The sequence below is a fragment of the Dipteris shenzhenensis genome, chromosome 4 (assembly GCF_047967505.1).
Source record: "Dipteris shenzhenensis isolate YYH24624 ecotype China chromosome 4, Dip_SZ_1.0, whole genome shotgun sequence".
NCBI classification, from domain to species: Eukaryota; Viridiplantae; Streptophyta; class Polypodiopsida; order Gleicheniales; family Dipteridaceae; genus Dipteris; species Dipteris shenzhenensis.
The window spans coordinates 50995675-51014689 of NC_141599.1; the positions used below are offsets into that span (position 1 = coordinate 50995675).

At 43.0% G+C, this 19015-nt stretch overlaps 1 protein-coding gene across 1 annotated transcript; it reads right to left on the reverse strand.

The window, feature by feature from the left end:
• Window positions 1–1415: 1415 nt before the first annotated feature.
• LOC147903006 (leukocyte immunoglobulin-like receptor family A protein) lies at window positions 1416–17744 on the reverse strand. The gene is made up of 4 exons (XM_087373535.1): window positions 17607–17744; window positions 15624–15713; window positions 15153–15420; window positions 1416–2166 (listed from the first exon to the last, which is right to left on the reverse strand). Exons 1-4 carry the CDS (start codon window positions 17647–17649, stop codon window positions 1836–1838), a joined length of 732 nt encoding a protein of 243 aa, XP_087229661.1. The 5' UTR covers window positions 17650–17744; the 3' UTR covers window positions 1416–1835.
• Between the last annotated feature and the right edge of the window lie 1271 nt (window positions 17745–19015).

Here is a 19015-nt window from a genome sequence, read left to right on the forward strand (position 1 = left end):
AAGGCTTGTCTTTTGTACAACCACTAAATGGTACTCAAGCACAACCATTTCTCTACACATATGCCGTCTTGAAAAGGCCATCATTACAAGAAGCACATATAGCTCGCAATTGAAAAAATGAGCTAGTAAAATCATCGAAGCTCCATTTCAATCAATCTAAGCAACCTAAATGAAGCTCAAAGTGATTCTAGAAAAGCAAAAAATATAAAAGTACATGGAGTAATAGTAATGGATGTTCAATTGATAATTTCTTGAACCAATCATTAGATAAGAAATTGAAATTGTCCAAAAGTCCAAGTACAAACAAGTATGCATTGTTGTTGACAAAGGGAAAGTACAAGATATATGGCATACAGATGAAAAGTCAAGGGTACAAAGATGCCCTAGATTTCAAAACATATAGCACAAATCTAAGAAGTTTTCTTCAAGGATTCACCTGAACATTTAGCTCATGAGCATGATGATGCAAGCCATTGTACAGATATTTTGCTCCTAAAGCCCGTTAATCTACTCATGTAAATAGGATTAAGATCAAAATAACATCAAGTATACGTTAGGATAGAGAATATACCCAAAACAGCATTTGTAACTCGGTATGTAACATTGAGTTTTGCGTAATTATGTATCCATCCTTAAGCTTGTCCTTGAGAAAAGCTTTGCCTCTCCTGGGAGGTACTAGGTTCAAGTCTCAATGAACACCTAGCGTATGTTGCAAGTTATGTGGACACTTGTAGGCCGCCATGACCATATGATGGGTCTTCTTCAACCATTGCGCCAAACTTTGATCTCATCTGCCTCAACTTACGCCAAGCTCCATATGCCTTCAGCTACAGCCAATAAGTTCCCAAAGGACATTGGACTTCAACATCAACACTCTATGGACACGACATTTCAATTCGTGTATGACTAACAAGTTGTGCAAGATTGCCGTGCCAAGTGTTGTTAGCGGTCTTGATATTGTGCTTGGCTATACGGCAATTATTTGGATGGGCATACTACCCTCCGGTATCATGAGTGATGGGTATGAGAGTACATATGAGTGACTTTGAGGAGAGCTCACCGCAAAGGTTCTAGGAAAACAAAAAGTAATTGTGTATCCCATAATGGAAATATTACTACCAGATGCTTTATTTCCATAAAAGTTGCTACGCAAAAGTTGCTGCTCCTTGAATAATTGTGTACACAAACGTTGTAAAAGAATCGAAATCTTTGGATGAGAAACATTTAGCCCCTAATAGTTGGGATCATCAAGATGGACATGTGCTCACAGGGGACTGGAATCACCTGTACGAGTTATACGTAATAAATAGCATGCACTTATGCATAAGTGATTGTATGTGAGAGAATCCAAAGGATTGATTAGATAAGAAAAACCTCCATAATCAAAGTAAGATTTGCTTGACAAGGGAGATTGCATGTGAGTGAATACAAACGATCGATAAGATGAAAAAAACTACATCATTCAAAGTAAGATTCGCCTGACAGTCAAGACACACAGCCACGGAAACTGTCCAACAGTCCCCTTCTGCAAAGCCTACACAGCCAGAGTGAATTGAGATAGATACCGATGAGAACAGCCCAAGAGCAGATGACTAGGAAAACTCCTGATGCATGCTATAAATACACCGTATCAATGTGCAAGTCTTAGGTGGCATGCATACTGTGAATCATTTTATACAGAACTAGGGACGTCCTAGAGGCTCTCGTCGATATACCTCTTTCTTGCAATGAGCAAATGCACTGAGTTATGCCCAATAACATGAGTGTTTTCATTATCCTGTCCCATCCACACATCATTAAGGTTACATATGAAGCAGAAAGGGTACAACTTATCCCTAGCTACTGTTGTCTCTGCTGTCATGCCTCCGACCTCTCTTGCTTCTATGGCCTTTGTCCAAGTTAGGAAAGTCTCCATCATATTTCCTTTTTTCCAACTTTGATGCCTTCTTTGCAGCTCTCTTCTCCTCCTTCCTCTTCTCCTTGGCTTCCCTCTTCTGTAATTTTTTGCTTGTTTTTGAGTCCAGCACATCACTGGACACATTAGATTCATTGTTCAAAGGCTGCCCAGTGCTATTGTTTGCACTTGGATCTGCTGAATACTCATGTGCCCTCTCAAAAAGGCCTGACTGCATCGAGGTACCTTTGCTTGAGCCATGCCGGGGAGCCCTGCAAAAAATCGTATTCCTTTTGTAAGCAACGAGAACAGACCGCCTTTTCCTAAAGTGCATCATCGATGATAAAAGAAAAAACAGTACTTCAGCAGCCCAACTGAGCATGGTAAAGTATTAATCTCCAAATGCACAAAATTGTATGCCTAGCATGACAGTAAGAATATTAATATCTAAAGACTGTATAGTGGCTCTTCTATAGAAATTACAATCAAGTTTGAATGCAAAGCTGCACAAATCACTTTACAATTCATTCACAAATGCACAGGAAAAAAAATACAAACCATTAGCAGGCCTTTCAACAGTAAAAATACCTTACAAATGAAAGTCTACTGGACCATATTGCCATCCAAACACAACATCAACAGACTAGTCTAGAATTCTTCACCAACCATCCCTCTGCCCAAACATAGAATAGCCATGACACATTTGTCATTAAATTCATTAAATACCCATGTCTTGCCCACGATTTAAAAAATGCAGTTATCAGACAAACTCAGACCGTGAGTACATGCCTTATATGTGAAACATAAAAGGCCCAAACCTAACCCTAAAACTAGGGATGGAATACCACACTCACCCAAAAATTTTGCTATCTTTTTAGCATAGCAGTCAACTTTTTCATTAGCTCCTACTCGCTCCCTGTAACTAAGCTAGCCTACAGCCTGCTAGTTTAGGTCTAATTCACAGCCTAATGATGTAGAAATGCCAGCAAATGAATCCAAAGGTAAAGTACAGCATGTAGGTTGCAGAAATTCAAGAGCTGAACCATCAAAATACCTGGCTTGTGTGTAGATCCATAGCTAGTGAGGGGCTTCACCAGCAACAGGGCTAGGAAAGGAGATTCCTAGGCTAGGAGAAAACATCCTAGTTCAGCTTAGAGCTATTCAGGCTTCAGCTGTAATGAGTGACAACAAGTTTGTATTAAGAAATGAATTGAGTACATAGTTACAGAAGAGCCCCCTTTTATAGGTGTGGGCCTGGCATCAATTACAAGTTTACTTATGGGATGGCTAGCCTATGATGCCACGTGGCAACTTATGGATCCCCTTATTAAAAGAACTAAAAGGCCCACCATTCTAAAATCTAGCTACGTAAATTTACCCTTTGTTACACTCCCTACCTAGAAGCGTAAGAATTTTTATAGTAACATTTCGTCAACACCTAACAAAGCTCCTTTAATGCCTACCATACCTCCTTTTAACCAGACATTTAAAAAATATGGTATCACCCATAACCCTAATGGAAATGAGAGAGAGCAAGAGAAAGAAAGAAAGAAAGAAATATTAATGTCCTCGGGAGACCTCACAGGCCTATGGGACAAACACACACCAAAAGGTGAACACCAAAACATCAGTTATAGACTGAGAGTCTCTTGTGAGTGTATGTTGGCGGCTGCTGCTGGTGGCTGAGCGGGTGAGGAAGGCTGAGGTGGGGAGGCTGAGCGGGTGAGGGAGGCTGAGGCAGAGAGGCTGAGTGGAGGGGCTAGTGGGAGAGGCTGAGCGAAGGGAGGGGCTCAGCCTCTCCCGCTAGCTCCGGCGAGAGTGAGCTGAACGTAAGTGTACTGAATAGTGGACTGAAATGAAGTGAGTACAAAAGAGAAGTGAGGGGTTTTGTCTAAGTGACAAAACCCTATATTATCCACTAACCGTAGTTAGGGATTAGACTGTGGTTAGGGGAAAAACCTCCAGGGAAAAGTGCCCCTAACCTACTTATTACATTACATTGGCCACTACCTAGAAAATGATAATAATTCTAACACCCCCCTGCAGTGCCAATGTGGTGTACAAGGTAGTGATCAATCACCAAAAGGAGATAAGTTTAGAGCACTTCAAAATGCCTCAAACTTCTCAAATGGAAGTGCTTTGGTGAAAGGGCTCAGCCTCTCCCGCTAGCTCCGGCGAGAGTGAGCTGAACGTAAGTGTACTGAATAGTGGACTGAAATGAAGTGAGTACAAAAGAGAAGTGAGGGGTTTTGTCTAAGTGACAAAACCCTATATTATCCACTAACCGTAGTTAGGGATTAGACTGTGGTTAGGGGAAAAACCTCCAGGGAAAAGTGCCCCTAGCCTACTTATTACATTACATTGGCCACTACCTAGACAATGATAATAATTCTAACACCCCCCTGCAGTGCCAATGTGGTGTACAAGGTAGTGATCAATCACCAAAAGGAGATAAGTTTAGAGCACTTCAAAATGCCTCAAACTTCTCAAATGGAAGTGCTTTGGTGAAAATGTCTGCAACATTGATCTCCCCTGCATGCAACTTCTCTCTGACATAATGATAATAAACCCTCAACGTACTTCGTGCGAGCATGAAACACAGGATTCTTTGTCACTGCTTTAGCACTCTGATTCTCAGTGAGAATTGGAGATGGACCCTCCAATTAGAGACAAAGATCAGCGAACAAACGTCGCAGCCAAACACAATCAACAGTCACTGTGAAAGCTGCCCTGTACTCAGCTTCACATGAGGAAGTAGCCACTATAGATTGCTTCTTGCTCAGCGAAGAAATGCAAGCTTTGCCCAAAAAGAAACAATTACCACTAGTGGACTGCCCGGTATCATAGTCTCCAGCCCAATCTGAATCACTGTAAGCATGCATCTGCAAGTCACCCCCCCGGGAAACATCAAGCCATAAGACTTTGTGCCTTGCAAATAACGGAAGATGCGTTTTACAGCCTGCGCCGTGCATATACCTGCTCACCTCATACTGAATATCAGGCCTAGTATTGCACAAATAAATGATGCATCCAACAGCCTGGCTGTAAAGTGTGACATCCACTGATTCACCTGCATCATACATAGTAAGCTTCAGCCCCAACTCCATGGGAGTTGGCTATAGGCTTACAATCATGCATGTGAGCTTATCCAAGAGCTTTTGCACATACTTGGATTGAGACATAACGATGCCACGCTTGTCTTGTATAAACTGGATTCCCAAATAAAAATTTAACATGCCCAAATCTGTCATGTCAAATTCAGCTTTCAACTCAGCTTGAAATCTGCAATTATTTCCTCATTTAACCCTGTGAGCAACATGTCATCTACATAAAGAATGAATATCCCCCCATCCTTCTTTATGTAGAGGGTGCTTTCTGTGGGACTATTATGTAACCCCTTACTTCCAGGAATGCATCAATCTTGGCAACGTGGGGCTTGTTTCAGCGCATATAAAGCTTTGTTTAGCTTGCAAACCTGAAGTGCATTACCAGAAAGTTAAAATTCAAGAGGTGATTTGACATAAACCTCTTCTTGCAAGTCCCCATTAAGGAAAGCTGTTTTTATGTCCAATTGATGGACATTCCAAACAAAATTGGCAGCCATGGCAATAACTGACCTTATGGTGGTCATCCGGGAATGTAGGAGCAAAAGTCTCCTCATAATCTATGCCCTTCTTCTGTGCATAGCCTTTGGCAACCAGCCTTGCCTTGTACCTGTCAATGGACCTATCTGGCTTCCTTTTCACTTTGAAAACCCATTTGGTACCAATGGCATGCTTACCTGGTGGCAAATCCACAACATCCTAAGTCTGATTTTTCTCAATGGACTGCAATTCATTGTGCATGGCATGCATCCAATGCACATTATCCTTTGCTTCTTTAAAAGAGTCAGGTTCTTCTTCATCAAGAAGAGTACCTACATACGCTGTCTCAACTGAAAGAGCCCCCCCTACATGCCTTACTGCACTACGAGTCCTGCCAGGCAATGGTGCCTCAAGCCTACTCTCCCTAAGAGTCTGTAGCAACCAATTCGGAACTGTTTTGGCTCTGTGTATCTCTTGAATCTCTTGCCTGACAACTTCATCCACACCCTGTGGAGGTACAAAATCAGCCTGTGGCTGAATCGGGGCATGTGGATGAGGAGGAGGTTGCTGTAAATTCTGATTTTCAGCATGAGCCTCAGGTGGGGAACCAAACGCTATAGGAAGCATCCCCTCAAAAACATCATCCGAAGAAGCTAGAATTGTAAATTCAGCATGTGTATGTGCTGAATTTTCTGAAAATATAACATCTCTACTCACAAAAATATTACGCGAAGCAGGATTGTAGACACGATAGCCTTTGCTTTGTGCACTGTACCCAACAAAAATGCAGTTAAGTGCATTATCTGACAACTTGTGTCAAAACTCCACAGGCACGTGGGAATATGCAACATAACCAAAAACTTTAAAGTGATCCACTGAAGGCTTTCTTCCATGCCATGCCTCATAGGGAGTGATTGTCTTCAAAGTCTTTGTGGGAGCCCGATTCAAAACATAGTTTGCACACATGAGACCTTTGAGCCAAAACCTCTGAGGCAACTTTTAACTGGTAAGCATGCATCTATCCATCTCCATAAGAGTGCGATTCTTGCGCTCAGCTTTACCATTTTGCTGAGATGTAAGCCTCACTATAAATGTGTGATGCCCTTCTCCTTCAAAATGCCTCAAACTCATGAGACATATACTCCCCCCCTCTATCTGTGCGAAGTGTCCGCACCTTGATTCATGTCTCATTCTCAACCATAGCCACAAAGTGTTTGAAATGCATAAACACTTTTGATTTTGCCTTAAGACCATAGAACCAAGTGTAATTGGTGAAGTCATCTATGAATGTAACATAATAGAGATAACCACCAAAAGCAAGTGTCCTCATGGGACCGTAGACATCACTGTGAATGAGCTGTAATTTACGTGTAGCTCTCACTGCACCATCCTTCTTAAAAGGAAATCTATGCATCTTGCCAAGGATGCAACCCTCACATGCATGAGGAGAAGGTGACTCCAAAGGAGACAATACATCAACCATAGCATCCTTCTGAAGTGTCATTAAGCTGCCATAGCTCATGTGCCCATACCTGGCATGCCATAACTCCGCATTCTGCATCGCAACAGTGGGAGTGCTCACAGAAAGTGCAGATCGGATCTTTTCTCATATATGTCAAGCTGAAAAAGACCCCGATACAAAGTGCCAGACCACATCAGAGCATAGTCATTCTCTTTGTCTCTGACTACACACTTAGCATCATCGAATATAACCTGAAATCCTCCTCTATTGAGAGAGGACACAGAAAGCAAATTCTTCTTTATACGTGGCACATAGAGTGCATCTGAAATTCTGAAATATGTGCCATCAGTGGATGCAAGGATGATGTCCCCCACTCCACACACTGAATAAGAAGAATTATTTGCACAAGTCACCTTCTTTTTAGTAGGTGGAGGATGCAGAGATGCAAAAAGACTCTTCTTAGAAGTGATGTGCTTGGAAGCACCAATATCAAAATACCAAGTATTCAGTGTCTGAGAGAGCATGCATCCTTTGAAGGATCATAATTGCAAGTCAAGAAAGCATAAGGATCATCCTCAATAGTGGCTGTAGTATCTGAACTACCCATTGAAAAGTCTAAAATGCAAGACAAAAAGGCATAGTGCTCTTCCATAAAGTTGGTTGCAACATCTCCCCCATCATGTGCATGAGGAGCTGATGCAACTGACAGCCATACCTGAATAGCTTTTCTTTTCTTTAGCTATGCACTTCTTGCATTCACCAATATAATAACCTGGCTTTTTGCAGTAGTGACAAATGCCCTTCTTTTTAGGCTTATTTGCATCACCCTTAGCCTTATAAGAGGGCTGTCCTGAATCAGCTTTATGCTGATGTGTGGGCTGATTGGCATGTTGCTTTTGCTGCCCTTTTCCTTTGGGCTTAAACTTAGAAAACATGGCATGCTCACTAGCCCCTGTTGCCATATTTCTTCGTTTCTGCCCTCCCTGCAACAGAAGTCCTACCAACTCGTGAAAAGAGAGAGAATTGCTGCCCCCCCCAATGACAAATTCAGCGAGGTGTGGAAAGTAAGATAGGACTCAAGAAGAGAATTCAGTGTGGTAGTGATCATCTTTGAATCCGGAATAACTTCTTTAATATTCAGCAACTGCTCCCTCAAATCCTGAAGCTTTGTGAGGTGAGTATTCATGGAATCTCCCTCATCCATATGCGTATGAGAAAACTCTCTTCAGAAAGGAAACTCTGGCATCATTTCTTGCTGCAAGCATACTCTCTAATATCTCCCAAGCTGCCTTTGAGGTCTTGCATGACCGAATGTGAGGAATAATGAGCCTCTTTGCAAAACCAAATAAACCTCATTGGGCCCTTCATTGTGGCTAGATTGATTGCGTTGCCTGCTTGTTGTAACCGTGACATATTCTGGTCTATGACTATCCTCATCCAGTAGTTCATCAGGATTTGCAGTCACTGGCCTTTTTTTCCGGACACTATGCCGATAGTCACTCGTTTGCTGCATACTATGTTCAGGCACACCCATCTCGTGCATAGAAGCATTTGCCATATCAACCAATCGCTTTCCAAATGCACCTCTATAAAAGCGCTCAGCCATATCAGCCATATCAGGACCACAACCAGACCTAACCCCCTTTAGATATGCACTATATTTTACACTATGAAGAACAGCCATGGATTAATCTGCACCACTGGCCTCAAATGGAGAGATACGTTCTTTGCGCCCACACTCGCCCTCATGCTTGCATGCTTGGACTTAGAGAGGTTTGTGGTAGGAACAAAGATACTTGAATCATCTTGTGAAACAAACCAAGAGCCCCAGTGAAATGCCAAGCCAACCATGTCTCCAATGCAAGAATCTCACCCTGAACAGCATGACTTGCATGCCAAATTTTCCTTAACTCATTCTTGCACACGTCAGCAGCATTGGCAGAATGTGCATTCCTCCATTTCCTGCAAAGCGACTTGTGCTCCTCTTGGGAGGATGGCCTTATGACAGAAAGAGAAATCACAGATAGAGCTTGTGCATCCCTAGAATCCCATCTTTTCTGCTCTGTTGTGGGAGCCACTGGAACAGCGACTGCTCCAATTACTTGTGTTGCATTTTTACCTCTACTGTAGGAGTGCTGCATTTTTACCTCTACCCTTGCCTCCAGCTGTAGGAGTGATAGGTGTAGCCATAGAATCTGGCCTTGCTTCATCTCCATTAACATAATCCCAAAGATGTTTGCCAACCAAGATGTTGCAAACCATAAGACTCCACAAGGAGTTGTTGGTGCCATCCAACTTATCCTCCTGTGTGAGGACTCCAAACACCTCATTGGGATTGTTCTGAGCCATTTTTGCTAGATAAACTCAAAAAAACACAGCAAACTGAACAAGTAAAATCCCTTCTTGGGATGTAAAATGCACAACCAGAGTCTGCCAAAGAAAATCTACCCATAGTGACAAATATTGTCACAACCTATCAAAGGCTTGAAATGCACCACAATGCTCTGCAAATGCCCAAAAATCTGTAAAGAAAATTTGCCGAAAGTGACAAAAGTCGGCAAATTGACTCACACTAAGTCCAAAACTGCTTGCAAATCTCCCAAATGGTGTTTCAACTGCCAAATTGCATCCGAATGCCAAAAGCCCCAATTTCGTCAAGGAAATTGCATCCAAAAGAGGGCAAATTAACTAAAAGTCCCAAAAATGCCTGAAATTGCAGTTCAAAACCAAAAGCCCCAAATTTTAGGGTGAAATTGCAACTGAAAGAGGGCAAATTGACTGAAAGCCCCAAATTTTGCAATTTGTCGACCAAAGCCCCAAATGTGCTCAACACCTGCAAATGTACACAAATCTATCCCCAAATTTGATTGAATCTAATCCAAACAATGGCTTGATACAACAAATCTGTCCCAAAAAATTCAGCCCAACAATGGCTCACAAAAATTGACCAATTTCTTGCTCAATAGCACCCAGGTCCCAAAATGTTCCTGCAATGTTCACCTGAAGACCAAAGGTGAGCTCCAGGTTGTACAAACGGGAGCTGCCGATACTCGTACGGTCGGAACAGTAAGTCCGTACGGACTGACAGATGGTACGACACCTGCACAGTAGTACGAAATTCGTACTGGTGTACGGACACTGGTACGGACAAAATGCAACGATGCTATACGAAAATCTATACACAGTATGGACGACGGCACTTGGCTTTGCGTGCAGGTATGACGCTTGGCTTTAAAGTTTGCATGCAAGTACGGAATGGAGCAACGCTAGTAAGGCTCTATACGAACAGACCGTACGTCGTACGGATAGAAGCGACGGACTGGCATGTAGGGTACGGGCTGCTCACGGGAGTAGCATATGGCACCGCTGTAAAGCCGTACGTGTGTACAACAAATGGAGCTGGTACGGACGTCGAGGCTTGCGAGCTGCGAGCTGTGGGCAAGAGGAGCTGGTCCAAGAGCTTGTCTTGCTCTGATACCAAATGATGGAAAAGAGAGAGAGAAAGAGAGTGTGAGCTGAACATAAGTGTACTGAATAGTGGACTGAAATGAAGTGAGTACAAAAGAGAAGTGAGGGGTTTTGTCTAAGTGACAAAACCCTATCTTATCCACTAACCGTAGTTAGGGCTTAGACCGCGCTTAGGGGGGAAAACCTCAGAGGGAAAAGTGCCCGTAACCTACTTATTACATTCAATTGGCCACTGCCTAGAATATGATAATAATTCTAACAAACCCAACTCCTCCTAGTCGTCATAATAGCTCGGCCTATAATAGCCACAACAAAACTAATAAGAGAAAAGCAACACTAAAGTCTACTCGTTGCATGACAATATCCAAAGCAGCCTAGTCGAAAGAGAAAAAAACACAAGGTCTTTCTCAAATATTTGCATCGGATGATAACCCATTCTCAAATCAATCTTAGAGGAATATTTAGCTCCGTAGAGCTGATCCCAAGACCAGAATCAGCAGGATTCAGCCCTGCATGCAATCATCCTGCCTCCTAGCACCTGGAACAGCCAGAATCCAGCCCCATATGAAATTTCCTATGCAAATCCTGCTCCAGAACTGCCTGCAAACCTCTAGAATCAACTCGCCCTAGCCAGGTTTGCCCCGAACCAGCCTGGAAAGTGCAGGAAGGGTGGCGAGGCAAAAGCCCTTGGATCTGGCCTGGCAGGAAGCGCAGAAGGGCAGCGAGTCTCTTGGCAGTAGGCATCTAGGTGGTGAGACAGAAGGCAAGGGTTGTGAGCAAGAGAGCCGCCTGCAGCAAGCCCTAGAAGTGCGCATACAGAGTTTTGGTCTACAGAAGGTTGAGTTTGTTTGACTTTGCTGTGTGGTTTAGCAGCAGAGAGGTTGATTGCAAAAGCCTCTTCACCCCTTTCTCTCCCTTCCTCCTCCCCTAGATTTCTTTCTTTCACCATCCCTAACTTTGGAGAGTTTGGGAAACTGAATGGGACAAATTACCCTATCTGGAAGGTGAAGATCCGGAGTCATTTAGTGGCTCGAAAGCTGTGGAAACTGACAACGGGAGCCGAGGCAAAGCCAAAGGATATGGTGGACAACAAGGGAAAGATACTCATACCAGTACATGGAGAGGAGCTCGAAGCTTGGGAAGATAGAGATGCCCACGCCCTGGCATTGATCATAGGGACTACGGCAGACTCTGTGCTTTCTCACATCCAAATGGCCGACACGTCAATAGAGGAGTGGCCCATTCTGAAGGATATGTACAAAACAGATAACACAACCCGGATCTTGCTTCTTTAGCATCAGCTCTACAACTTGGATATGGATGAGGGAGATTCGGTACATGACCACTTGACAAAGGTCAAGGTGGTGAGGGATCAACTAGCATCTATTGGTCATAAGGTGGACTCGAGCCAGTTGACCTTGATGGTACTAAGGAGGCTACCTCGGAGTTTTAAAAGCTTCGTTACGACTGTGGCAACAGGACAGAGGACCAAACCTCTGACTTTTGAGGAGTTGGGTCCATAACTACTTCAGGAAGAAGCTAGGGAGAAGCTCTACAACAACGACAAAGATGACAAGGCATTGTTGGCAAAGGATTACGCTAGTAAAGGAAAGGGCAAGCCTAACAATGGCCAGTCCAAGAAGGATGACCCTGATGACGAGGACACTTCCCAAAAGAGGAAGAAGAAGAAAATTTGCTTCTATTGTAACACGCCACGCCATTTTGCGAAGGATTTCAGAAAGAAGAAGGCGGATCAGAAAAACAAGGAGTCCAACTCAGATTCAGAGGGTAACACAAAAGCCAAAGCTAACGTGATAATCAAAGAATTGTTCTTGGTGACATCTCCGTGCATTACTGAGGTCAAATATGCCGACCTAGAAGCCACAGTGAAGATGTCTAACATTGAGATGTGGGTCGACGAGGAGTCATAAACCTTCGTGAAGGTGAAGGACAGCATGGAGTGCTTGGTATCTTCCAGGTGTGTGGCTGTTGATACTGACATGAGGGTGGACCATATCTTCAGATGCTATCTCGTTCCCAACCTGAAGTATCTTCTATTGAAATTCATGAAGCTTATTGATATGTTCCTGCATAGAGGAAGACTTAGCAAGATCCAATATCCTCATCTGAACCTCAAGAGAGACCCTCTTCATAGGGTAAGTCCTATTATAGAGGGAGGCCAGATGCTCCCACATACTCTTGGCTGCCATCATGTGCTTTACATGATTAATAATCGAAGGAGTACAGTTCAAGAAGATGAACGATCATACCCTTGCATTGACACGGTCCCAGATCTGAGCCGAATTCTCAGCTTGCTTCTGACCCAGAATACCTAAACTTTCATCAAGGGGATCTGGCCTTGTGACACCTACCAGAATGAAGTCCGCCAAGTCGTAGGACTGTAATACTGACTCCATCATGACACGCCACACCCCATTATTGTTCCCGTCCAATTGACGAACGACAGGAAACAAGGGTAACACGGGAATCTTCACCTTGTTTTCTGCCAATTCCTTTACAGAAGCCATTGGGATAGAAATGGAAAGAACAGGAAAGGTTGAAGAGGAGGGTAGAAGAAGGGGAATGAGGGAAGAAAGAATAGAAGACAAGGCTGAGAGGATTCTTACTGCCTAAGGAGATCCGTGATTATTGCACGAAGACACGAGTCACAAATGTCACAGTTGATTGAAAATGCCACAACAGCTGATGCCTAGCTATCTGGCTCCCGGAACAACAGAAATCTCCTCTTGGTGAAATCGCCTCGGCACCGGCACCTGGAACAGCCAAAATCCAGCCCCAAATGAAATCACCTATGCAAATCCTGCTCCAGAACTGCTTGCAAACCTCTAGAATCAACTCGCCCTGGCCAAATCTGCCCCGGACCAGCCTGGATATGGTAGAAAACCTAGCGCAATTCCACCTAGCAGCTCCCTGCTTGCACAAAATTGGACGCAATCTTCCCTGGATGCTTTTCTACTTGTAACTGATCTAGCCTGGCCCCAGTTTGCACCTCAATTGAGCTGGTTTTGGCCCCTAGACACAACTGGCTGATTTTAAGCTAGAAATAGCAACTGGATTTTTACCACTCTTCTGGATCACCAAAAAACTACCCAAGGCGGAATTAATGCACCAACACGTGCACAATTTGCCTCGGATCACTAGGAATTAATTCCCCGAGCCTGATACACGTACCAGGACTCCCATAATTCCCTTGCCACCAAGGTCCAAGGTATTAACACGTAAATTCAATTACGTTAGAATCCACGTCCTCGTGACAGAAGGTATTTTGCTTTTGGTTGCAGCCTCTTTGTACATAAGGTGAGCTCTTGTAGGCGAGGCCTTAAACCCTTCAGACTTAGTCACAGGCTCAAATTTATCATTGGGATTAGGGATTGTTTCAAGGATAGTCTCCATTTCATTGGTTGATTCCTTGATTTCTTGTAGCATAGGGCCCAAACAGCTTAGAATTACTTGCTCTTGAGTTAACTGCACTTGACTTCGATGAATAACCTCCATAGGAACTTGCTTATTTCCCATTGAATCCTGATTTCAAAGTGTGTTCTCAGCCTACATGCACGTATGTATGTATGCATTTATGTATGTATTCTAGTACTGAGTCCAATCCCATAACTGCAATGTCTTCACGTGCTTCTCCCTCCATCCTAGGATCTGAATGTAACATTGCTTGCTTTCTAGCCGGATTTCCAGGCTTCTCTGAAGGCATGTCAGAAGCAGAAAACTCATATTTCAATAATCCCAACATTCTGAATCCTGATCCAAAATTCTAGGTTTTCTTTAATCCTTAGTACATACACTGGATCCAATTGAGCATCAGCAGAGGTAGAGAAATCCCAGGATTGCAGAAAATCAGTTGGAATTAGGCACATCTGTCCATTGCACCTGGCAGAAAGGCATTTTGCCCGCAAAATTTGGGTAAAACACGCAAGATTGTAGAAATGCATTGCACACCCCTTCCAGCAAAAAATGTGACTTAGCTGATAGTGACAAATCTTAATTTAAAGCAGGATTTCCAAAGAACTGAAGCGAATTTAGAAACTGCCAGCCTGGCTTAAACTGCAAAATTTCAGCTCCAAAGATCTATAAAGGCTTTGATTCAGCAGGTCACCACCACAATCATAGTGATGTACAAATTGTTCACATCTGACAACTTTGAAAATTAGGCCTGTTTACAAGCTGACACGTGGCATACAGAGATTGGAGCAACTTCTAGCGACCAAATTTTGCAAAGGTGTGCCCTAGCATCAAGAACTACTGCTCTAAGTTTCAAGTGAAATGGACATTTCCCAAGATTTTCATGGTCTGATACACTGAAACAGAGCTGGTTCTAAATTTGGCTAACTCTAACTAGTTTACCCTAGTTAGACAGTCCTCAGAAATGAGTAATTCAACTTCCCTAGACTAGAGCATTGCCATGTATGAGTAGGGACTACATTGCTGAAATAAAAAGGAAGTACAATGCTGAAATAGACAGGAAGGTACCTTTTATTTGGAGAGAGCAAGAGAGAAAGAGAGAGAGAAAGAGACAGAAGGGGGGTCTCTCTCTCTCTCTCTCTCTCTCTCTCTCTCTCTCTCTATATATATATATATATATAGAATCTAAAATAATGGATCTCCTTATACCAATCCATGTTCTTTTGGTGCCATATTACTGATCTTATTAAATCAATGGCCAACAGTTTGTGGATGTTAACTTCAAACTTCTTAACAACCGCTTTCAACTTACGGAGCAAATCCCAAGCCTTGTACACGCTCTCCTTCTGTATAAGCAGGTGCCAACTCTTCCGCAGTTTTCCCTCTCCTAAATAACTCTGCTGTTTCATGCTTATCCAGTCTGTTACCCTGAGGTCGATGCCCCCTCTTTGGAGCTAAGCCTAAGATTTCTCGCATTGCCTGTTCTTCTTCCTCCTTAATTTTTTGAATTTCAGCTCTGGCTGCATTTTGAAGAAGTAAGTCTGCCTTTTTATCCTTTGCATACCAAGAGAGATCCTTTCCTGCGCAAAGTTTTGAAGCACAAAATTTTTAAAAATACTAGCGGTGACCTCTCCACTTCGACCATATTACCTTAAGCACATCAGTCGTTTATAAAGCATGACAACAAGAAGTAATCTGGTGTGAGCTTGCAAATAGAATAGAAGATTGAATCTTGATAGCATCTCAAATTGGATTTCCAAGAAGTCAGGATTGCAAACTACACCTTTCTGCCACCTTCCCACTGGAGCCCTCACACTGTGACCAATATAATTCTCCCTATGTTTATCAGTTTTTACATCATCCCAATTGAACTCTGCAATCAACCATACGCACTAAAAATCAGCATGTACACAGTTTTCATGGCATGAGTTTCAAAGTTCACAGCTGACTCAAAAACTTATTCCAAAAAGAAATAGACACTTATATTAAGGACAACATATTGCCATTTACGCACAGAAAAGGGGAAATGGAAAAAGGGGACCTATAGAAAAGAACATCGTTCAAGAGTTCACTAGCAGAAATGAGCTTCAGGAGGAAATACGTTAAATATTAAAACCTTATAGGCCTATTTAACTCCCTTGGAAAACTTTGAAAATCGACAGGCAGAGTCAATGAATCTGAGGAGAGCTCCTCTTACTCTTGCACATAGTATATCTCCAACTGTAAACTTTTGTTACAATGAAAGGATACAATTGTTGATTGAAAAGGCTAGATCCTGAGCTCATCAGCACACTGAAAACCTTGCACTGGTAAAAGGGTGACACAAGTGAAAGGATCAGGCAAGAAGACTGGGTCCTCAGAAATTTTGATTAAGTAACTATATTGAACAAACACACTAATTCCCATCTGAGACATTCCATGAATGCTCTAACAACTTGCCAGGACTCCCATCCTGTCATCTACTGCAGTCACCTTTGTCATGAACAGGAACCATTTTGTTAGAAGGTTCTGTCACCAAGCCATTAGGACAGAGGAAAAAACCTTCTGCATCTACCGATCTCATGTTAATAAATAGACTGTGGCCTCAGTATTCAGGAGCAGGTATTCTATCGCAGCCCTTCCCTGCGAAGTTCGAACTGCATGGCTACAGTTAGTCCTCTAAGTGGGGACAAGGTAAGGGGGAAGAAGGGGTTGGTGGTGAGGGCCACGCAGGCTACACCCATATTTCTAAATAATCATCTGTGCTCTGCAGGCATAAGAAAAAATTCTCAAATGACATGAGACATATACAGAAAGGAAGAGAACAAGCTTGCTGGAGAAAAAATAAATCCCCCATTATAAAGTTAATCATCAGATCAGTACCCATCACCATGTTGAGATCTCCATGACGACCGAAATTGAAGGGCAACAAACTCTGCCTCTGGTTTACGTGAACAACTAAGCTGTCCAGAAAGACTGTATCCAGACATTGAATGGTAGGCATAGAGCATTTCATTACCCGAGGACATCCAAAAGCATTTCTAGCAAGGCTTTGAAACTGATCCCACAGGGATGCTCAAACTTTGGAAAAAGGTATGGTGTATGTGCAACGGGCTCACATAATTGCATTTCTATTATATGCATGAATTCAGGAAGGTGCAGCGAGTAGTTCCACTGCATTTAGGGGTAATGTACATATCTAAGGAAAAAAATGCTTAGAAAATATGGCTCATAGGGCAATGCACAACTTAATTACTTATCACAATGTCATCAGGCCGCAACATGGACGATCACTTAACAAGGGGAAATTTACAACTAGACTCCTGCCTAATTGTTGCAGGGATTACATCGGTGGACCTAAGCTACACATAGCTACTCTAGAGCCTTGCTCTCTGCCCGTTTGAATTCCGTATCATAGGCTTTCGATGAACGGAGATGTAAAAGAATTTAACATACCTGGCAAATGTGGGTCTTAAATGTGAAGCCCAAGCTTCTCATTAGCAACCTTAACCATCTATATCTGCCAGAGAGTTTCGCCGCGAAGACCCGGCATTGGATTCTAGTCATCATCCTCATAATTTTTTCAATTCAACCACTACACTATAAATAGGGTAGCGCAGCCCCTACCTTGATTTAGTCTTAAAACGCAGCCGCTCAGTGCTTGCAACCTTAACCCTCAATACAAACCAGAAATATCAGCGATGACTACCCATGTACTTTTCGATGTGGATTAGACAAGATCGTTTCCAAGGACAGGGGTAAGGAGAGAATGGATGGATGGACTTACGATCACGACCGCCTCTGACACCGCCACGGGAAGGGTGATACATGGGCGATGGCCTGATCTTCTCTCCCGGCTGCCAAAGTTCCACAACGTAATACTGTCGACTTTGATCCTACATTGGGTACATAATGATAATGATACTCTTTAATTAACCATGCGGGAGTCACGTGAACTTCCATTAGCACACGTGTTTTGTTAAGATGTTTAAACTTTAAGGGTAGGTTTAGACCAAGTGGTTCAGGTTTAGACCAATTGGCGGCAAAGAAGGTTGGAAGGAATATGACCGCCGCGAGGTGGTGTTCACACGACGCAAACCTGCAATAATTTGATGCTGCAACCACAAAAGTCCTCCATTGCCTACTACAATCTTGAACGAGGCTTCGGCTTGGGAGGATGTTGGACAACCTTACTTTGTGCCATTTCAGGCAAATTATCCCTTCGGCAAGTCAGGCATCTGCCTGGTTTAAACCAATCACATCGCCGACCTGCACTCCCTAAGTTGCCAAATTGTGTGGAGACTCTTCACTTGGTAAGCAAAACTGAATAATACAACACCTCATATTTGCCCTTCGCAGCACCTCTTCACATTCATCAATGCCCTTTACCCCAGTGATACCCCCTTCCTCTGTCATATTATTCCAATCAGACTTAATTCATTGCATGAGAGAGAGAGAGAGAGAGATGTGGTAATAGAGAGAGGTGGTAACTAGAGGAGTGACCTCTTCTAGGTATTTTGAAGAAGAGGAGTGACCTCTTGGTAACTAGAGGAGTGACCTCTTCTTGGTATTTTCAATTTCAAAGTGCGCAAGTGGAGCGTTCTCTAGCTATGTCTCCAATCAATTGGGCAACATCAGAGGTGGCAAACTAATGGGGTTGGGGAAGGAGGCAAAATGCCAACTGCATGTTGGAAGCACACCTTGCTTGGAAGGCACAAGCATTGATTAAGAGAAATATCAATGCCAAAAGGGCTAAAGTCTCTATTAGGGAAACATGTGAGCACACGTGTGTGCGTGTGCATGTGCATGTGTGTGTGTGTGCACGTGCACACATGCATACAAAGTCTCTACTTTGGGAGCAAGTGAGCGTGTGTGTGGGAGGCAAGTGTGTGTGTGTGCACGCATGCGCCTGTGTGTTGCCTATACCTATACCCAGACAAGAGCTGATAGCATTAATTCAAGAGCTCTTCATAAAACTTAATAATCAATTACTAGGCAAGGCTTAAGCTAGTTAGACCGAATAAGTCAAAACCTCATCTATCAAGGTTGGAAATGATCTAGAAACAAAGGCATCAAGGACAGTAATCATCATTATATCATCCATGCATTTAAAATCTAGATTTTGCCAACGTCTCCAAATAGTGACTTCTTTGTAGCTTCTTAATAAATACTCAAACCAAAAGAAATATAAGTTAC

Bases quoted from the DNA above. Each gene is read 5' to 3' on its own strand.
- LOC147903006 (XM_087373535.1), bottom strand. From the start codon at position 17,649: ATGTATCACCCTTCCCGTGGCGGTGTCAGAGGCGGTCGTGATC. The intron at 15,714-17,606 runs GTAAGTCCATCC...GGTTGATTGCAG, and splicing joins TGTCAGAGGCGGTCGTGATC to AGTTCAATTGGGATGATGTA. The intron at 15,421-15,623 runs GTGTAGTTTGCA...AACTTTGCGCAG, and splicing joins AGTGGGAAGGTGGCAGAAAG to GAAAGGATCTCTCTTGGTAT.